The sequence below is a fragment of the Pipra filicauda genome, unplaced genomic scaffold (assembly GCF_003945595.2).
Source record: "Pipra filicauda isolate LSUMZ 115617 unplaced genomic scaffold, ASM394559v2 scaffold388_size762695_pilon, whole genome shotgun sequence".
NCBI classification, from domain to species: Eukaryota; Metazoa; Chordata; class Aves; order Passeriformes; family Pipridae; genus Pipra; species Pipra filicauda.
In genome coordinates, this window is record NW_024104518.1 from 741,438 (window position 1) to 762,661 (window position 21,224).

A 21,224-nucleotide genomic window follows, 5' to 3' on the forward strand; every position below is an offset into this window, starting at 1 on the left:
TGTAACTGTTTTGCCGTGGAAACTGCACGTAAACTTGTTTGTGTATAAAAGCTGAACTGAAAATGAGGGTCTTCGGAATCCTGACTTGGGACGCTAGTCCTCAGGTTCCCGGGGCCCCGAATAAAGCACCGCATAAACCGGCACTCTGTTGGTTTGTGTTTCTTTCGGATTACGGGCAACACTCTGACCAATACACAGCAATTTCCTTCTGGACCTTTGTCATCCTCACACTTTTCTTCTGCTCCAGCACAGGTCCTCCCCATGGGTTGCAATTCCTTCAGCTAATCTCCATCTGGTCCAGCAGAGTGTCCTCCATGGGCTGCAGCATGAATCTCTGCTCCATCATGGGCTGTAGGGAAATACCTCCTCCTCCCTCTCTTACTGTGGTGTTTGCATTGCTGTTCTCACTCTTCTTTTCCCTCCTGTTCTGTCTGCATAGCATTATTTGCCTTTTCTTACATGTGATTTTACAGGGAGGCCACCAGCTTTGCTGACTGCCTCTGTAAGTGGGTCTGGTTTGGAACCACCTGTGATTGGCATGGGAAAATCCCACATAGGGGATTCCCACAGAGGTCACTGCTGCAGCCTCCCCACTACCAAAACCTTGTCATGTAAACCTAATATGCTTGAAAATCCTAGAACATCATAAATGGCACTGGACTTCAATACATAGGCAGCTAAATCTCATTCCACAATGGTATTTCACTCACTCCCCAGCTGTCACCTCAGAAAACCAGTCCCTTCTATCCTGCCTCCTACCTGACAGGTGGTTCAGATATCTCAGGACAGCTGAAATAGCACTGGACACCTATGGTAAACACTGCAGTGATCCAGTGAAATCCACCCCTTTACTTGACAAACTGTTTTTTAGGGAAAAAAAAAGAAGAAAGAAAAAAAAAAGTTCCTCTAGCAAATAACATTATTTTTACCTTTCTTTAAAAAGCCAGAAAGGCACACAGGAAGAGAGGAGGGAAACAGACAGTCAGATACATGAAGGTGTTTTCCTGTATTATCTTAACAAATTTTTCTCCCTGCAGTCTGGTATTTTGAACTGATGACTGAGTAAATCTCAGAGAAAAGCAGAATATGGAAATGAAGCAAATTTTAGTATTTGTGATTAGCATTATTTTTCAGAACACAGTGATTATGGTAGAGAACAAATATGTGAACAAGCCAGCTTTGGTGAGTTGGCCATGGACAGCAACTAAGCACCCACTCAGCAGTTCACTCGCTCCATCCCACAAGGGTGTGATTTTAATGGCATGTGATAGGTCCCTTTGACTAGTTTGGGTCAGCTTTCCTGACTGTGTTCCCACCTAGCTTCTTTTCCACCCCCAGCAGTGAGGTAAGTGCACATCCTGAAGACAGTGGGCTCCACAAAGCAGCCCAGCAGGGAATTTGCTGCCTCCAGACATTCATCCAGTTGGACCTCTGCAAGAAGAGAGAAAATGCAGAGAGGGACTACAACTCAGTAAGGGAATACGTTGTGTACCAACAGTCTCACAGACTGCAGCACAGGAGCACTGGGAAAGAGGAATATGAATCAGTGGGTGTCAGCTGTGGATTTAGTGGGAAAAGTCCAGAGTGTGACTCCTCACAGCAAAATCTTCTTACCATCTTGGTCCAGCAGCCACCTGCATGCTTTGGCCACCAGAAGCTCTGACCAAGGTACCTTCCACTTATACTTGTGCAACCAGACCAAGGCCAAAACTGTGGCCCAGACAGCTGGCTCCACATCCTGTGAGGGAAAACAGAACAATCAAGGAGAAGAAGACTTCAATGCATACAAACAAACTCTTTAAGCTTCTGAAATCCTCAACATCAGAAACTTCCCTAGTACCTCTGGATTTCATCCCACACCCTCCACGTCCTTTTTCCACAAGCAGAGAGGATAAACTCCACTGCCTTGATCTCTTCCTCTCAGTTCAGCTCAGATTAGAAATTTGGTTGGAACAGGAAAGTTCAGCTCATGAGAGTGTCCCCCTCCTGTCCCTGATCTCCTTACCTCACTGGGCCTCTGTCCCTCAATATCAGCTTTGCTGAGCCCCAAGGCAGAGGCCAGAGCTGTGGTGAGGGCCCAGCAGCCATTTGCTTTCTGGAGTGCCACCACTGCCCTGAGCCCAGAGAAGTCACACAGTCTTGTTGCCAGCGGTGAAATTGCCCAGTCCCAACTGATGTTAAATGCTGGCAGCTCATCCATCACCTGTTCTTCAGGAGAAAGCTTCTGCTCTGGAAGACAGAAATGTTCACACAACTCACATGGAGATGGGCAATGACCACTAACCTTAAATTCTGCCTTCTCCAAGTATACTTAACTCTACTCCATCCTCTCAAAATTTTTCAATTTTTCCAGTCATACACAAGCATCCGGAACTTTTTCCAGACCTCCCAGAGTAACTTCAGGTCTTTCAAATATGTCACAGCTATGTTAAAAATTTGTCCTATATGCTCTAGTTTACCCAGAGTAATTCTCTCTGGGTAGGAACATGCCTAATTCCACCCATGAGCATCACTCATGTTATTCCTTCCTGTCACTTCCCCCATTATGGCTCACATTCACCATTGAGGGTCCCACAGTGGTCCTTCTGCATCATCCACTCTTAAACCCACCAACATCACCATGAGTCCTTCCTTTCCTCATTCTAAGATATAAGACTTCTTTGGAGCTACAGCACCATTGCATCACAAGAGAGCAAAGATGAAGAGAGCCAAGCACAGCCCATGACTATTATAGTCCTAGGCTCAATTCTGGAGCAGACTGAAAAGTTATTATGTCAGAAAATGAAGCAGTTGGGCACAGAGTAGTTAGGGTAAAACTAGGCATCATTTAAGACTGGCCTAAAGGTATACAGAGGTTGGAAGGGACTTCTGGAAGTCTTCTTTGTTTAAATTCCTACTCAATGCAGGTCTCATTAGAACAGCTCACTCTGGTATCTGTGTAGTCAAGCCTTGAATATCTCTAAGGATGGAGATTCCACCAATTTTTATATTTTTCTTATGATTAAATAAATAAATAAATAATTCCTCATACCCAGTCAGCATTTCCCATGGTCCAATTTGTGTCTGTTGCCTCAAGTCCTAATATTGGGCACTTTGAAAAAGAATTTCCTCTGTTTTTTTTCTTTTTTTCCTTCAGTCAGCCAACTGAAGGAAGACAACTAGACAAGTAGACAGATATCTTCTTCTAAAAGATGAGCAAACCCAGCTCTCTCAACCTCTCCTCACATGCCATGTGCTCAGCCATCTCAGTTCAGTGGCCCTTCCCTAGAGTCACTCCAGTGTGTCGATACCTTTCTGGTTAAGGAAGCAGAAGTTGGACACAATGCCCCACAATCACCTCCCTGCACAGTGGCTATAGTCTTGCTTCTGCAACCTGGGATGCTGTTGGCTTTCTTGGTTGCAGGGTACACTTCTGACTTTTGTTCAAGTAGTTGTCTTCTAGGACCCCAAGATCCTTTCCTGTAGAGCTGCTTCCTTCAACGTGCATGTCCTGAGCCCATATTGTTCATAGGGTTATCCAATTCCTGATCCATTCCTGATGCAAGACTTTGCATTTTTGTTATTGAATGTCACACAGTTCCTGTCAGGCCGTTTCTCCAGCCTTTATTGTACTGACTACATACCTACTGCTCCCAATTTGGTGTTGTTCATAAACTTGCTGGGAGCGTACTCTGTCCATTAATGTTCAGGTCATTAACGAAGATATTAAATGGTACTGCTACCATGAGAGATCTCTCTGGAATTGCACAGGGTTTTGGGCACCAGCTGGACTCTGAACTGCTGATAACTGTTCCTTGAGCTCAGCAGTCTAGCCAATTTTCGACCAACCTTACTGATCCTTTATCCCAGCCAGTATCTCATTGATGCCTCAATTAAGAGACTGACAAAGGCCGTGCTAAAGTCAAGGTATAGAGAATCCACTACCCTTCTCTTGCTCACAGTTCCAGCTACCTCATTCAAGAAAGCAGTGAGGTTGGTCAGGCATGATTTTCTTCTCAAAACCCATACAGGATGGCACTTCTAAGAGGATTATTTGCTCCAGATCCTTTCCTCAGATTAAGGGGAGTCTGACCAGTTTGTATGTCTCTGAACTTTTCTTCTTCCCCTTCTTGAAGATGGGTGAGACATCTGACTATTTTCCAGCCATGGGAACCTCTCCCATTTGCCATGATCTTTTGAAGATGATAGAGTGGCAGTGGCATCAGCCCACTCCTTTGGCACTTTTGGATGCACTCAATCCCATGGACTTTTGTAGGTCTGTCACTCCATCCATCCCCAGCATAGTGACAATCAGAAAGTCTAGTGATTCTGAAAGTTCAGCCCTAGTCTAACACATTTTGAGAATGCTCAGCCAAGAATTTTCTCCTTACCTTTACAGTATGTTGAAAGCTGGGTGAGTATCTCAGTGTCAGGGGCTTTGTGACCGAGCATCTCAAGGCATAACTGGCATTTCTGAACCATCCAAAACTTGGCGGACTTGAAGAACACAGGCCTGAATCCACGCAACCAGAGCAACTGGCAGGGAACCAGGTTTAAAGAGGGAGAGAGCAACGTGGAAGAGTCTGGAGGCAAAGAATCCGGGAAGAAAGGCAGGGAGGTAGCGGTAGAATTGTGGGTATTAGAGACAGGCAAAAGGGTGGTCAGGCCCACAGGACCAGGGGCTGCAGATGGCGAGAAGGCATCAGACCACCAGGTCTTCCAGTGTCCCCACTGTTTCCAGCCTTACCGTGGTGCCAGGCGTCCCTGTGTTTCATCCGTACAGCCACACTGGATGTGAAGGGAGATGGAACCCCCAGGGTGAGGCTGGACTTCACTGTGCTCTGCCAGGTGTCCTTCTCTGTCCTGCTTGTCCCCTCCCAGGCTCGTTCCCACAGCAGGTGCATCAGGGCCATGCGATGCACTGGCAGCCTGCAGGGGCAGGGAGTTAGTCCTTGGTTCCACCTCGGGGAGGGGCAAGGGATACATGGACTAAAGAGGAGGGGGCAGTGGATTAATGGTCATCGAGCTCCTCTCCCAAGGTCAGCACAGAAGGGACAAGGCAGGAGCACCAGATACCCAGATTCTCTTCCCACCTCAGGGTGCAAGTGAAGGACTTCTGCTGTTCCTCCTGCAGACCCTGCCAATGTCACTCTGCCTCATGCAAGGTGTGTTACCCTCTCACCTGTCATCTGATGATGAGGACAATGAGAACCTGAGTGTGTAATCGAAGAACTGATTGCCCACATGGTACTGAAGAGTCACAGCTCCCTCATCCACCTTTGCATCCTAGTAACGCAAGGGAAGAGTCAGACAGAAAAGTTCATATTCTGGGCCCAGGCAGCCTGGCTACCTAGATTCCCTTCCTGCTCTACTAAGGAAGTAGATACCCGTGCTTGGAGCAGAGGCAATGAAGGTTTACAGAGCCCTCATAATGGTCTCTCCCAGGTCTAACGCAGGTGAAAGACTCTCAGTACTGGGAAGGTGGAACAGGACGTGGGTCCTTTACCTTCCAGAAAACCATGCCCTGGTGCATATGGTTCCTGGATCCCTCTCACCTGTGCTTGCCCATGGATCTGGGCATAGATGGAGCTCTGATGTCCCTGGAAGATCATCTCAGGAGCTTTTCTGATCAGTGACACCTCCAGGCCAGGTGGAAGGTCCCAGTGTAGTGAGATCCCACTGGCCATAGGCTGCAGAGCCCGCTGCAGACATTTCACTGCCTGGTGACACAGGAAGCAGAGAGCACAAACCACTTGGACTCCCTCCCAGTTCTGGGATGATGGGAATTTGGGAGGGGTCTTGGAATTTGTGTGGATGGTGGTATTTGAATTGCACTGCATGTTTATGTGAGACATGGGAAGCATTGAATAGAGCAGGGGGGATCCTGGAAGCTCAGGTACCTAGGTCATTACCTTGGATGCCATGTCCACTCTAGAGTGGATGCACACACATTCACCTTTTGTCTCCAGGGCTATGGCCTGGGAAAGGTGAAAGTTGACACATCTGTTAGCAGGAAAACAGAAACACCTGTACAGGAAAAGAGGGAGGTGTTAGAAGTGGGACACAGGTGAGAGGCACAAAGAACAAGAGTGGTCCAAAGGACAAAGTCTCGAGAGATAATGAAGCTTCTAATTGTAAAAATGAAAATGATATTGTGTCTTCCCATTCACTCTGGGATAAGAGATGTTGCCTGATGACCATGAGAATGGGTTTTGGAGCTGAAGAGTGCACTGAGGTATTGCTTAGTGAGGGTAAAGAGGAATACTGCTGAGAAGAGCAGAGAAAGACTGGGAGAGGAGGCCCACCAGGTGAAGAGTGTAGGCATTACCGGTGGTGATCTCGGTAACGGTAGACCTCAGCCATGACAGCTTCCTCTTCACTGGAGATCTTCCTTTGAATGAAGATAAAAAGCTGAGGGAGAGAGGAAAGGAAACAAGGATTCTCAGGTCTTAGAACCCCCATATAGGAAAGACACTCTTCTAAAATGCAGGCGGCCTTCCCAGTTTGCTCCCTTACACTCTCATGCCCACTGGCCTTGACATAGGAAAAGAGATTGTGAGTCTCCTTTCATTAGCACCAGGACACCTCTCAGCACAAAGAGACACCCTACAAGGAAGATCCAGCTCCCTCATGTGCAGGACAATTGAATAGAAGTCCTTCCAAGCTGCTCAGTCCAAAGATGGTGTCACTTTCTCCCATGAGGATGCCTCTCACATGCCAACTCTCCTCGCAAACAGCATCAGAATATCTCACCCTTAGCCCTGAAATCTACATTTGTTTACACCCATTCCCCTCCCCAAAATCCTTTGGCCCCTCATACCTGACGGGGGTGCCCATAAAGGAGAGGAGTGCTGTAAATAGACCTTAGGAGACCCAACAGGTCACAGCCCCCCAGATCAGGGCAGATGGAGGAGATGCGCCCCACAGCACTGTCCATGTTTTCCTGTGTGTACTCCACACTCTGCCTGTGGGAAGGCACCCAGAGTGTCAGGGGGAGAAAAGTCATGCTATACTTACCCCTTGACCCTACTCCCTTACCACCCTGAACTCACGGATAGAAGGCTTTGAAAGTGGCCCCAAAACTGTAGATGTTGAAGTAACAGCCCGGAGGCAAACTCTTGAGGAGGAATAACAGTGTGTTCTGTGGAGAGACGGAGGGATGGGCAGAACTGAGATGGGGAAGTTAAGCAGAACATCTGCCCACGTGAAGCAGCTTGCCTCTATCCCCATCACCTGAGCATGACAGGTGAGGAAAATGTCCCCTGAAGATCTTGTCCAGTGGTACCTGTGCATCCTGGAAGAGGCTGCAGTCCACGAGAAAGAGAAATTCCCCCAGATGGCCTGGACTGGGCACTACTTCAGGAATGTTTGGCATCAGTGTCAGCATCACAACAGGGTGTCCTAGCAGAGAGCCTAGGGTGTGTGTGGGGAAACAAGAAGGATTTATAGACTGGAGCATCCTTCCCTGTCTCTTTTCTTTTACCCTCAGCTCTGACTTTTTGCCCCCAGATCCTCCTACTCTCCCTGATACCCTCTCCCTAATGCCTATTTCCACCCTACTCACTCACCAGGTGGGGCTTTAGGATCTCTCCTCTCCACCACAGCACTGAGGGTGTGAGGCCCTTTGTAATATACCATTAAGTTCAGATCATCCTGCATCCAGGGTGATGATTTCAAGAATACCTGAGGATAAGTAGGGTGTGTGGAGAAAAGAGAACCAAATAAGTGGATTAAGGAGTCCTAAGGAGCACCAGCAGGCTGCAGATCCTTATCTACTCTCCCACTTTGGGAAGCATCTGGCAGTGACGTACCTGAGCAGATGTGTGATCAGAAGCCGTGTATTGCAAAGGGGTGTGGCTGCTGTTAATGACTACATGGGACACACCATGGGCTGACTTCAGGGAGATGCTGAAGTGCAGATTTTTGGACATCTCCTCCTTGGAAGAGATCCGACCTGCAAGGAGAGAGAGGTGTGAGAAACTGAAGCACTCAGTTGTGGTGGGGCTCTGTCTCTCATTTCTAGAGAGAAAATGTGGCATCTAAGTCCCTCACTGTAGTGTTTAGTTGTGGTGGTGGTGAATCTGTAGACACACACTGTGTTTTGCATAGGGGTCTGTGGGGTCTCTTGCTATGGTATATATGAGGAGACTTGTGGGGTTCATGACTATGAGGGGCAAGGGGGAATATTCAGATTCTCTCACTGAGGCACTCCTGCAGATACACATCCCCAGCCCCTCCCTGAGGGATGCTGGGGAGCCGCCTGTTCCTCCCTGCATCACTCACTGGTGTATTTTATCCACGGGAACAGTTCATGTGGCCAGCAAAACTGGGCAGCCCCATCCGGCTGCAGTGGCAGCTCCTGGACGTAGCACAGGCTGATGGTCACCTCCCCGTTAGGAGGCAGAGTTCCCAAGAAACAAGCGAACACACGACCCCAGAGATCCCACTGATCCTGCAGGTATCTTAAATTCTCCATGCCTGGAGTAGCTTTACACAGCTTCTGGGCCTGCCACAAAGGGAGAAAAATGTATCACTGAGGTCTCCATAAGAATGAATGAAAGAAATTAAATACACAGGATCCTCTCACCCAGTCCACAAACCACCCATTCCCACTACAACCCCAGTACCTCCTCCTTCTCCCAGAGCATTGCTTCAATGAAAGAGTCCCCCATGGTAGCGTGGAAGGTGTCTACAACGGTATTTGAATCCACAGGAAAGATGAACATGGTCTCCTTGGAGACTTGCTGCACGTTGCGGAAAACCAGCTCAGACACCACATCAGCCACAAAGTCCTGAATGGTTACATTTACTGTCACGGTTTCCAGCTCCACTTCAGGATAGGAAGAAAAGAACCATATTCCCCTCTGGAATAAACCTGAGGAAGACACAATAATTCTCAAACTCCCTGATTGTCTGTAGGAATCTTTAAATTTAAGGTGTCTGCTTGTAGTGGAAAAGAGTTCTGTGTCCAAACCTGCCACAGAAATGTCAGTTGCAGAAGCTGGTAAACAGAAATGAAAGGTCCCTTAGGTTGCCAAAGTTTCCCTTAGACCAAAGTTTCTCAGCTCTCTAAGCCCCTCTTTGTCCAAAGCACATGGCAGCTGTGCCCTCAGATTGCCACCTGCCATGCTTCATCTTAGCTCAGGCCTACCATGACATTAAGAAGAGTCTGTCTGCCCCCCAGCACATAGCCTGAGAGAGTCTCACACTGGAGCTTCACACATATGGCAGGAGGTGCCAAGCAGACTTACTTCAGTGTTCACTGCCAAGGCCAGCTGTGTTTGGGTGACTGAGCAATGGAACAGGTTCCCAGAGAGATCCAAAGAGGTTTTGGTGTCTCCTTCTCTGGAGATATTCAAAAGCTGTCTGAACTCAATCCTGTGTAATGTGTTCTACAGGACCCTGCCTGAGCAGAGGTTAGACTAGATGATCTTCAGAGGTCCCTTTCAATCTTACCCATGCTGTAATTCCATGATTTATCTCCTTTTCATTGTTGACAGCAGAGATATTTCTCACTGACCTCCCTTTCTCATCTGTCATACTTGTAGCCTATGGTTTATCTGAGACCAACAATGTGTAGATCTGAATTTGGTTGGAAGATGGTCTTGGTTATCTCTCTATCTGCTGTGACAGCAGCCAATGGAGGGAAACCTTCTCCATACCTTTGCCCTTGCTTTGAGGTAAAGAACACTCATTTTAGGGGAAGGCTGGGCATCAGTGAGGCATCAGACCTGTTGGTAAAATACATTGGAGTAGTGTCTTTGTCAAGAATGGTGCAACACTGTAGGAGGAAGAGAGTGACACTTTGCAAAGGAAGGTATAAGACTGTCATAGAGGTTGCTGTAATATCAGCAAGGAGACGGTGTACCTAAGATGGTAGAGTTCACCTGGAGAGGATGATTCAACTCACTTATCAAGTGATGTACTAAGGTATCAGGCAACCACAGGGGTTCATTTAGCTCCACAGTAGAGATGATGCACTGAGGAGGGTTACCACCTTCCCACAGTAATAGATATCTCGCCTACATCCTCCTACTACTTTGTAATCATTTCCCTGGAAAGCCTTCAGCACTATGAGTGAGATGAATCACGCTTACAGAATGTTTGCTGTGCCAGTGACAGAATGTAAAGGCTGACTACAGGCCATGTTCCTGGGTTCCCAGAACATGATGAGATGTGACTGCCTGTCAACCAGCCAAAAAATCCGTTCTTCCCACATTACTCCTCAGCTAAGATCTTCACCACCACTCACAGGTGCCACCCTTCTGTCCCCAACTTACCCCTACACATATACTGTTTGCTCAGGATACCACTTTTCCTCATCTTGACTTTTTGGTTGAAGAGAACTTCTATGAGGAAAAGAGCAAAAATGAGCTACGAGGACCTTCTGGGGAAAAACCAACCAACCAAACAAAACACACACACACACAAAACCAACCAATCAATCAACCAAAAACCAAACAAAAAACCAGCAAGAACAAAAAACCTGGGCACTTCAATCTTCCCTTCCTCCATGATCTCTAGCTCACACCCACATACATGGGTCAAGATAACTCCTTGCATCCTTACATTGGGGAAATGGGGAAAAGAATGGATGAATTAATTTGTGTCTGGGATGTATGGATGCACATCCAGAAAAATGGGAGGCAAGAGGACAATGGCAGAGCTGAGGAGCAACTGGAGTTATGTGGACTGTGAGGGAGAGGATTATAAAAAGTGCCTGATTTGTGACTGATCTGTCAGTTAGGCACCTAAACCCACCAGTTCTATGTACAGTCAGTAAACTCTTACAAACACTGAGTAGAGCCTTGACTGTTGTCAAAACATTGGACAGGAGGGTCATTTGCAGCGAGAAGGCTTAGCATGGGTGAGTGATCCTAGCAAAGGTGAGGAAATTCCTTCTAGCTACCTCCTGGGGGTTCTGTACTACAGATATTGGCATTGGGTGTCTATCTTGGAACAGACAGGACATCTAAAATGGTACTAGATACCCATTCAACGATTACATCTAACCCCTAAATTGCACAATAGTATGATTCAGTTCAATATTATTATGTATAAAAGTAGGTATTTCAATACATTCAGATACATTCAGATCAAGTTCTAAACCCCTGTGAGGAGGACTGCCAGAGAGTTCGGAAAGAGGGAGTGAGAATGGGGCAAAGGAATGAATGAGGAATGAGAGGAATGTGAGGGGGAATAGAACAAGGAAGAGAAGAGGGATGTGCATTCTCTGCTGTAGTGATCCTGACTGGGGGATCATTGTACCTCAGAATTCGTGGCCCCTGAAGCAGTTGATCTGAGGAGGCACAGGACAGGACTGTGCTGTGCTGCACATCTTGCTTGGTCTTCAGGCTTGTGCTGGACTGCACCAATCCCATGGCCACAGGATAACCCCAGTCAGCTCATCGTAACAGAGACAGAACATGCACAGGGAATATACTGCTGATCAGAGTGCTGCACTCTCTTTCAGTGCTGCACAGCCTGAGGGTCTCAGCGTCCAAGGGGGTGTAAGATTGTTGATGCTGTTCTCTCTTTCTTTCTAGTGTTAGCTCTAAGCAATGACGTTTCAAATGAAACTTTGCAGAACCTAAATATCTTTCTTCTTGGGGATCACTGTGAACCAGCACTTATCTCCTGGGGTAATGCATTTGGTGCACTCAGTGGGTCCCAGTAAGAAACATTTTTCTAGAGAAAAATATCCTTCTAGAGAAAGGATAAAGAGGAAGGGTCACAAGAAACTTGGCCCAGATGGTCTTCCCAGTGAGAATGTCCCAGAAGAATATTTCAGCCCAGCTGAAGTATTAACATGACTCAAGGAACACAGAACAAAGAAAAGACAAGGAAAACCCAGCTTACTTAAATGTCACAAGGGAAGCAAAAAAACCGTCACTAATCTAGAATTAAATCAGAATTTGATGATGTCTGTTACTCCATAGTTGTGCTGTCAGTTTCTTTAAACTGTATTTGGATAATTCTCCTGATTCTGGAGGGCCCCTTCATCAGAGGAATTCCTGGGGAGATAGTATTGGCAGAAGCTGAGTCACTCTGCACCTGCATTTAGTTAATTGGACTCAAAAGGGAGGACTGATCTTGGCTAAGTGCTTTGACAGAGAGAATGCTGTGTTTCTCAAAGTGGAAAACTACTTCAACGGTCTGCATGATAGTGTGTGTTTTTCTCTCATGGCTGAACACAGCCACCACATAATGCAAGGTGAATGTGTGGGATCAAAGCACTGGTTTAGGACAATCCTGGGAATTTTGGTTAACTAAAAGACAAACACCATGTGCTATTTATGAGAGAATATGAATAAAAGGGGAACGCCAAAAATTATCAATGGACAAATCCCGAAATGGAAATCTGTGTGGTGTGCAGCCTCATTCTCTTCAGCGCCCATAAGATAGCTCCTATTAGATGAAACAGACATTAAACTGATAAAAGACTGAAGATATGATTCTTTGTTTATAGTAAAAATCCTGATTTACTGATACCTGCCTTCAAGGATCCCCATAATGAAGTTCCTCTGCTTGCACATCTATTTCCTGTATTTTAGAAATATAAAGTATATTTACAATATATTGGAAATATCATGAACTGTGTATGTGCCTCATTGTGAATTTGGACCTAAACCTGCTGTCCTTGATCTCAGAGATCCCAGATGTATAGGTACCATTTGAACTAAGGAGCCTGGCAGGACAGGGTAGCAATCACAGACACACAGAAGCTGCCAAGCCTTTGCCAGGGTACAAAGCACAAACAGACAGACAAATGCACATGTGCACACAGAACAGGACTGCAACATTTCCATTGGGGGGCAGGGAAGGATGGATGCACAAAATGCACTCACCATGAAACAGCAGACTGCAACAGGAACGACAGGCAGACAGATACAGGAAAGGCCCCGGGCCTGAAAACTGTGAGCTGCGGCAGGGAAGGATGTTGCCAGGCACGCTGGGAAGAGGAGGAGGAGAAGGGCTGGTCTTCACAGTGAGCGACAGGGATAGATGGGAGCCATGACCACTGCCGCAGTGCCTGGGCAGTTCCAGGAAAGGGAATGTTGCCAAACATGCACTCTGGGATATATACGCTTGGGAACCAGAAGTGCTGCCAGCCTGCATGCTGGGATGGGTGGGAGGCACTGGGTGTAGGGGTGTTCCAGATCTCTGGGCAGCTCTGAGAGAGGCTGGTGGAACCATGAAGGAAGCAGGACCAATGCAGAACCCACATGGAGGGTGACTTTTGTGCCCAGAATGGGGAACCAGGGGCAATAATAGAGATCATGCTGCGAATTGACTCCATCCTGGGGTCTCCAAGCTGGGGATGTTGCCTGGGAAAGGATGTTGCCTGCTGGGGATGTTGCCTGCTCTTGTGAAGCTGGTATGTCTTGGGAAGTGAACTGCAGCAGTGCTGGACAGGGTGCAGAGGGTGGGGAGTGCTGCCCAGCACCACCTGCCCCACGGGAGAGCTTTGAAGTGTTGGGGGTTGGGCTCCCATTTTTTACTGTAGGAAGCATTTCCCCACCAGAAGTGCAAGTGGCTGCTGGGAAGGGAACCATTCAGTTCCTGCCCACACAAGTGCTTCAGGTGGCCTTCCTGACATCCTCCTCTGACTTGTTCTTTTCCAGTGGGCTTTACTGGCTCCAAGAGGATACAGGTAGGAAGACAGTTTTGGACCAGTTAGGAAGAAGAGATGGTTGCCTTAGATCTTTATTCTAGATATTGCCAAGCTTGCTTAGAGCCATATACCTGCAGAAAAGTGAATGCCATTTATACTGAGAGCTGGAGAGTAAAAGAGTGTGGTGGTACCTGAGGTTGGCTTGGCTACCTAACTGGCTACCTAGTTGGTTACTTACTTGGTTACCCAGTTGGTTACCTAGTGCCCCAAAGTGCACTCAGTAGCTTGTTCCCAGTCTTGTCAGAGGAGCAGCTATAGGGTAGTCTGATGTCCATCTGCATGACTACGCAGTGACAAACATGGTCAATATTGATTTGCTCCTGGAACAGTGAAGTTTTCTTTTCCTTACCTCGCAGATTTTCAGTAAGATGATTCAGTGTTGCTTTTCAGGAATTTTCTTCTCCAATGCTGATTATTAAAAATGTCCCTTGAAAAGTTCTCAGAATTCTTTCAAAGCATCACTGAGATTTCTGCAGAGTACTGAGAGCTTGTTGTCTGGTTCTGGATATAAACTGTGTTCTGTGCTTTGATAAATGAATGGTTGTATTAAGTCCTCTGAACTGAAAACTGAAACTGCTTCCTACTGAACTGAAACACCTTTTTCCATGCATGAGGAAAACTCATTGCTGCAGAGAAACAGTATGAACATCACGCTAAGTTTGTTTCCATCAATGGCCCAGCAGATCATGCATTTTAAAATGTTCATTCACAGTGTCCCTCCAGTTCTGCAGCAAATAACCTGGGTGATGTGCTTAAAAAAAAAAAAAAAAAAATTAAAAAGAAAAAGCACCAAAAGTAGAGCCTCTGGTAACTTGATGCATGAGTGAGTGTGTCTTAACTTCAGCCTCTATAAACTGGACATTTCCTTCAAGAGAAAACTCCCCTTTATCTCAGCATCATTGATGTCTGGGAGAAGACTCTAGAAGTGTCCTGTGCACAGCACGTCCCACCATAGGGACTCCAAGCTCTGGACAACAGCCTCTTTGTAAACCTACCTTTGGTGGCCTGGAAACTCTTCCTGGTGTCTTGCACAAAGACAGAAAAGATATAACCTGAATTTTATCTCATTAGTTAAGAGGTTGATAGAGGAGAGTTACCTTGTGCTCTGACTAGAATGAAGATGTATTCACAGTTGTATAAGAAACTGTTCCAGTGAGTGATCCCTGATGCTCAGACCAAGGAAGTGCAAAGCAGCTTTGCTTCATACTGTGGCTGAGGAACCCACAGAGGTCACCATGGCCCCCCATGCAGCCCTTTGCCAAGGTCTCTGGCAGACGGTGATCCTCTCCCCAGAATTTTTAGACAAAACAACTTTTCTTACTTTCGAAGAGCTTGAAATAAGAAGATGACGGTCCAAGAGACAAAGAGAAGAATTGCTTTACATGAAACTGGGGCTGTGAGTGGAGTCTGTCGTGGGTGGTGTGCAGGTGTTTGGGGCTGTAACATAGAGCTGGAAGTATCAGGAAGTTGTGTAGAGAAGAGGGACTAGAGCCTGATTTCCTCCATGAAGACCTGTGGGAGAATTTGTAGGGTGAACTGCTCATGATGAGTTCAGTTCCATGTGGAATTAGCTATTTTGTTGCACAGGACAGCTAGAGATTGACCTCACATTGATGCACTATGGAAGAGGGTGCCAAAGCATTCATCTGTGCTTCTGGCTCTGTGTTGATTTATCTCTAGGATGGGTTCATTAAGCCTCCCCTGGATTCGATTATCAGTGCCTTTCTTGTGTGGGTCACAAAACTGAACACAGAATTCTAGATGTTGTTTAACAGGTACTGAGCAAAGGGAGGCTAATTCCTTCCCTCAGTCTGCTGGCCAAGCCCCTGCTAAGGCAGCCCAAGTGGCTCTTGACTTTGTCTCCCAGGAATGGTAGTGGCCAAGCCTTACTACTTGAATTCTGTTGTGTTAAGTGAGCCCAGGTTTTTCACTGGATTTGTGCCACACTGATACATCTCCATTTCTCAGCCTGAAACATGAAAAGAAGAAAACCCAGACGTCATGTGTGATTCACTCACTTGTCTAGAGGTGCAAGGAAGTGTAGTGAGATATCTGTCAAGAAGTCATACTGATGAGACACACGTTAAACCAGGTGCACCTGAGGTTAGGGATGACAGCTCACAGGTGGGAGGGGCACAGGGCTCTGTGTGCTGAATCCATGGGGCAGGGGAATGAGGGGGGGAGACGCTCAAGAAAGACGAAACAGCATAAAACTGGGCTCTCTGCACATGGCTACACACAAACAGAAGCTTGCCAGAGCTCTGCAAGCACAACCCTGATGTCCCTGGAGTACCTGAGCTCTTCATTTGACCGATTTTGTGCCACATGAGGGATGTACAGGAAAGACAGGCAGGGACAGAGGGAAGGGGTTTCCTTCTATGTGAAGGAGCAGCAATTCTATGGGTGGGCAGTGGGCCAACTGGGAACTTGTGGGAAAGATTCCTATTGTAGGCTTTGTCCTCAAGCCCCAACCTCCTTCCTGGCATGTCAGTCCAGTATATCCCCATTTTCCTTCTCTTATGGAGCCCAAGATAGGATGCAGCATTGTAGGTGTGGTCAGGTGAGTACTGAGTAAAGCACACTAATCACATCCCTAGATTTCCTGGCTGGTCTCCTGCTTGACAGATCCCAGGATGATGTCAGCCTCCCATCCTGGCAAGGAAACAGTAGAGGAGATCCCACAGGTATATTCTGTAAAGGGCAAAGGAGCACAAGAGAGCTCAACATGTCTTCAAGGCAAATCTCCTTCAAGCATGAAAATGGTCCTTTTAGATACACAGGAAAACAAGCAGATCTATCAGGGGAGCAGCTTGGCCAAACAGTTGAGCTCCAAGGAGAAGGAAAACATGTATGAAGATGCATAAACATCTATTGCCACAGTAAGCGGAAAAGAACAAAGCTGGAAAGCACGGGCTCACAGCTGTGTGGGGCTTGTGATCCAGAGAGAGCAAATGAAGAAGAGATTGCCCAGAGAGGCTGTGGATTCTCCCTCGCAGGAGATATTCCAGAACTGTCTGGATTCAATCCTGTGCAATGTGCTCAAGGAAGAGCCTACTTGAGCTGGACCAGATGACCCACTGTGACCCCTTCCAACCTGAACCATTTTGTGATTCTGAGATTCTCCACGGTGGTCAAGGGACTCTTTGCCTGCCCCCTAGGGTGCCTTCTCCCCCACCTTCTTTTCTGACCTCGGTGTCTGTAGGGATGTTTCACAATTTCTCACTCCTCTCTCACAGCTGCTGTGCAGTGTCAGTCTGTTATCACAGAGCCACCACCACCATTGCTCTTTGGCTCTGTTTTTGGCAGTGGTGGGTCCGTCTTGGAGTCTTGGCTCTGTCTGACATGGGGGCACCTCTTGCTCTCTTCTCACTGAGGACACCTCTGCAGCTCCCCTTCCACCCCCAACCCTTGCCGTGCCACCCCAATATAAATACAGCGTGTGGTTTCACAGCCCTATCCCAACAGAAACCTGTGCTCATAGCAGGTCACTAAACTCCATCCACAGAGAGAATGCTGTGTATTCCTTTGTCCCTTTGGAAAGTTCCGTTTCCAGTAAACAGATACTTAGAGACTTTTCATTTGCAAACCCATGCCATGGTGACAGAATTTATTCCCATGGGAGTCACAGACGTGTCGTGTCTGTGGATTCTGCTATTCTTTTCGCTCCCATGCTTCCTGACTGTTTCTCCTTTCTGGAAACCACATTTTCCCACACCGTTGATCTGAGGGGAATGCAAAAGTCCCTGTATGGAACCAGGAATAAGTCGTCTTGGATGCTTTTATAACTAATGGCATAAGGATATAATCATAGAGGGAGACATAGAACTGGGCCAGCTTTCCTTCTGGAGTTCTTCATTACATTCCTTTGACTTTCAAGAAGACTCAGCAATAATCTAAAACTACTCAGATACCTCAAAATTCAAAATTAGACAACCTCATCTCATCTAGAGCACTTCCACACAGGGTATCACTGCAAAGAAGCATAAGTTTCATGTATGCCATGGGTTACATCCACAGGCCCCATCGTTGTATCCAAAACAGCAACTACAGAGAATGTGGAAATTTATCCCTAGTGGGGTACAGTTGCATTAAATCTGTATTTAGGTTTCTTAAGGTGTATGCTGATTTCTGACAGCAGAAGACTTACCTTAGTGGAGATGAATCCCAAGGTGCTTTCTTAGACTCAGAGAATCACATAACCTCCTGAATTGGCAGAGAACCACAAAAGTCATTGAGTCCAACTTGTGTCCCTGCACAGGACACCCCAAGAATCCCACCATGGGCCTGAGAGTATTGTTCAAATGTTTCTTGAACTTTGGAAGGTTGGGGCTGTGACCACCACCCTGGGGAGCCTGTTCCAGTGTCTGACCACCTTCTGGATGAAGAACCTTTTCCTAGTATCTATCCTAATCCTTCCCAACACAGCTTCATGCCATTTCCTCTGGCCCTGCACTATGTGAAATTTCTCTTTGATTCTGCTGTGTCCACTGAGCTGGTGAACCTTACACACGCACCAAAAATGGAAATAAGATTTTTAATACACACATTCATGGGCCAGAACAGACTTATTTCTTCACCAACACAGCCATAGTTACGATTAGTACTTCTCTCACTTCTTTATTCCTCAGGCTGTAAATCAGGGGGTTTAACATGGGAATTATGGTTGTGTATATGACAGCAACAACTTTCTTAGTGTCTTGTGAATTACGGGAATTTGGTCGTAAGTAATTCAAGGTTCCACTTGCACAGTACAATATTACAACAATAAGGTGTGAGGAGCAGGTGGAGAAGGTCTTGTGTCTGCTCTCTGCAGAGGAAATCTTCAGGATGCTGGAGATGATGCAGGCATAGGACACCAGGATGAGGCAGAATGGAGTGAAGATGACCAGCACTGTGGCTGCAACCATCTGCTTTTCATACAGCGAGGTGTCAGTGCAGGAGAGCAGGATGAGCGGGGGAATGTCACAGGAGAAGTGGTTAATCTTCCTGGGCCCACAAAAGGGCATCGTGAACACCCAAGCTGTCTGCACCACAGACACAACATTGCCACTGCAGCAGGACAGCAGGACCAAGGAAAGGCAAACTCTGGCATTCATGATGACAGTGTATCTCAGGGGGTTGCATATGGCCACGTAACGGTCATAGGCCATGGCTGCCAAAAGGTACCATTCAGTGGCTCCGAAGAAAATCACACAGTAGAGCTGCGTGGCACAGCTCATGTAGAGGATGCTCCTGTCCTCTGACAGGAAACTTACCAGCATCTTGGGGACAACAGTCGATGCTGTGGAAACATCCAGGAAGGCCAGGACCCGGAGGAAGAAGTACATGGACGTGCAGAGGGTGGGGTGCACCGTGACCACGCAGATGAGAAGGTTCCCAACGACAGTCAGGGTGTAAACTAAGCAGAATGTGAAGAACAGCAAGTGCTGAGTTCTGGGCGGCTGGACAATCCAGAGAGGACAAATTCAGTCAGCAGAGTGTGGTTTCCTGATTCTGTTTCCTCTGTTGACTCCATCTGGGAGGAATCAAGCAGACAGACTGTCAGAGCTGTAGTCACATGACGGTGCTTCAGCCAGTTACTCAAAGAGTCTCTTGGGAACTGCTGGAGAGCTGCTGGATCAAAGGGTGTAACTGTAGAACAGGCTGAGCTGAGCAAAGTAAGAAGGCAACGACTGCAGTGGGAGTGTGCAGTGTCAGCGCTCTCCAAGTGGCATTGTTTGGGACAGTGACCAAACCTTCGACTATGAGGAGTTAGCATTTAAGGGCTGGTTCCATTCTGGGCATAGGGTTAATTGCCAAGAATATGTGCTCCCCTCAAATGTCAGGTCTGTGCTCCCAGCTGGTCCCATAGGCACTTTCTGCACTGAGAGGAACACCCAGCCGACAACTGAAACGCCCACAGACCTAAGAAAGAATAACCATTTTGCTACGTAGGGAGCAGTGGGCATTGCTCCTTGCACTCTGCTGGGACCTGGCTTTTTCTACAGAGTGGAACTGACAGGGCAGGCAGCTTCCTCCGAGATATCCAAAGTTACCTTTAGAGCAACTCAACTTTAGGTGAAAGCCAGGGAAGCTCAGGCTGTGGGAGGCTTTAGCTCATATTCACGTCACTCCCCAGCTGTCAGTGGGACAGAAAGACTTCAAAGAGCCCAGCTCTGGGGAAAGCACCCCCAAATGGAGGAACCAGAAGCTGTGAAGGGAAGACCTAAGCCAACTCCTGTCACTGGAGGAAAGCCCAGCTGACAACTGAAACACCCACAGACCAAAAAAAAAAAAAAAAAAAAAATAAAAAAAAAAAAAAAAAAAAAAAAAAAAAAAAAAAAAAAAAAAGGCAGCACCAAAGCAAACCAAACCCAAATTCTGTCTGTAGGCAGGCAAAGGAAGAAGGAAAAATTACAGGGAGAGGTGCCCACAGAGAACGGTAAGAAAGTGCAGAGGGTGAAGCTCAGCACCATTCACTTCATTAGTGACATTTCCCCGTTCTCCCGAGAAGTTCTGCTGTGGGTGCAAGGCCAGGGGCAAATTCAGGCAGTGCTGGGCCAGCCGTGGCAGCTCTGTGTGCTCGTAATGTCTGAGACGGGAAACCGACGCACTGAAAGAAAGAAGAAATTAGCCTGACACACAGGAGGAAGGGGGCGTTAGTTGTGTGCCCTTCACACACGTCATCTCAACAGACCTGGCACCCAGACAAGGACACGCTGTCAAAGCAAGAGCAGAGCACACAACCCTGCCATGACTCAGTCACTCCTCGGACTGACTTGGTCTAATTTCTCTTTTGGCTATAACTTGCCCTCTTTTGTCTGTGGGTTTTTTGACATGAACATGAAGGTGCAAGCTGTAGATCCTGGAGCCACAGGCAACTTTAACTTGTAATCACAGTAACTAAACTCCTAAAATTCTCAGACAGTTAATGGTCTGGTGTATTCAAAAAGAATCTTTCTGGGTTTGACTGATTCCATTAACGTAGAAATGAAAGAAGACTCTTTTGAGTGATATCCCAATATAGCCTGTGCATGACAGATAGAGAATGACATAAAAAACTCCCTGCATTCTCCACTGGCACACATTCACACTGGTTTTCTCAATTGTTAGATCCATGTGGCTGAAGCGGAAGCTTCTTGAGTCTGCTCTTCGAACCCATATGAAAGTTTTAGACTATTGCTTTGAGCATTAGTTCTTTATTTAAGTCAACGTCCCTCACAGCAGTCATTGTTTCACTGACAGGTTAGTTTTTACTTCCTAATGCAGAACACCTCTCAGACACAACTCTCAATTTGTGTAATTCGTGCGTAGTGGCTCTGAGGCCCTTTAAGTTTTGGCCTTAGTTCTTCCTTGTATTTGCTTTATACATTCACAATAAACAGTTTGAAGTGTCCTACCTGCAACAGTTCTGCCATCCAATTCCTCCAATGTGGGTCACGCAAATTTGGATACAAGTATTTCCCTTGTTTTCCTACATCAGGGATAGCGTTGGGTTGATGATTCCTACGGTCAGCTTACGTTGCAGGTTAAAAGTTATATTTAAGTGCAAATGATCTCCTGCCACAGCTTGAGCAATCTGTTGATATTA

The 21,224-nt window shown here is 46.9% G+C and overlaps 1 protein-coding gene and 1 pseudogene across 1 annotated transcript; both read right to left on the reverse strand.

The window, feature by feature from the left end:
- Window positions 1–93: 93 nt before the first annotated feature.
- Window positions 94–12,900, reverse strand: LOC113989785 (von Willebrand factor A domain-containing protein 5A-like). Its single transcript, XM_027724676.2, has 18 exons — window positions 12,828–12,900; window positions 10,260–10,328; window positions 8,607–8,854; window positions 8,263–8,485; window positions 7,791–7,933; window positions 7,548–7,662; window positions 7,265–7,392; window positions 7,032–7,120; window positions 6,800–6,944; window positions 6,308–6,390; window positions 5,892–6,006; window positions 5,535–5,699; window positions 5,162–5,265; window positions 4,727–4,908; window positions 4,371–4,562; window positions 2,006–2,229; window positions 1,615–1,738; window positions 94–1,431 (listed from the first exon to the last, which is right to left on the reverse strand). Exons 2-18 carry the CDS (start codon window positions 10,300–10,302, stop codon window positions 1,292–1,294), a joined length of 2,463 nt encoding a protein of 820 aa, XP_027580477.1. The 5' UTR covers window positions 10,303–10,328; window positions 12,828–12,900; the 3' UTR covers window positions 94–1,291.
- A 5,319-nt stretch (window positions 12,901–18,219) lies between these two features.
- On the reverse strand, window positions 18,220–21,093 carry LOC113989786 (annotated as a pseudogene).
- Window positions 21,094–21,224: the final 131 nt, after the last annotated feature.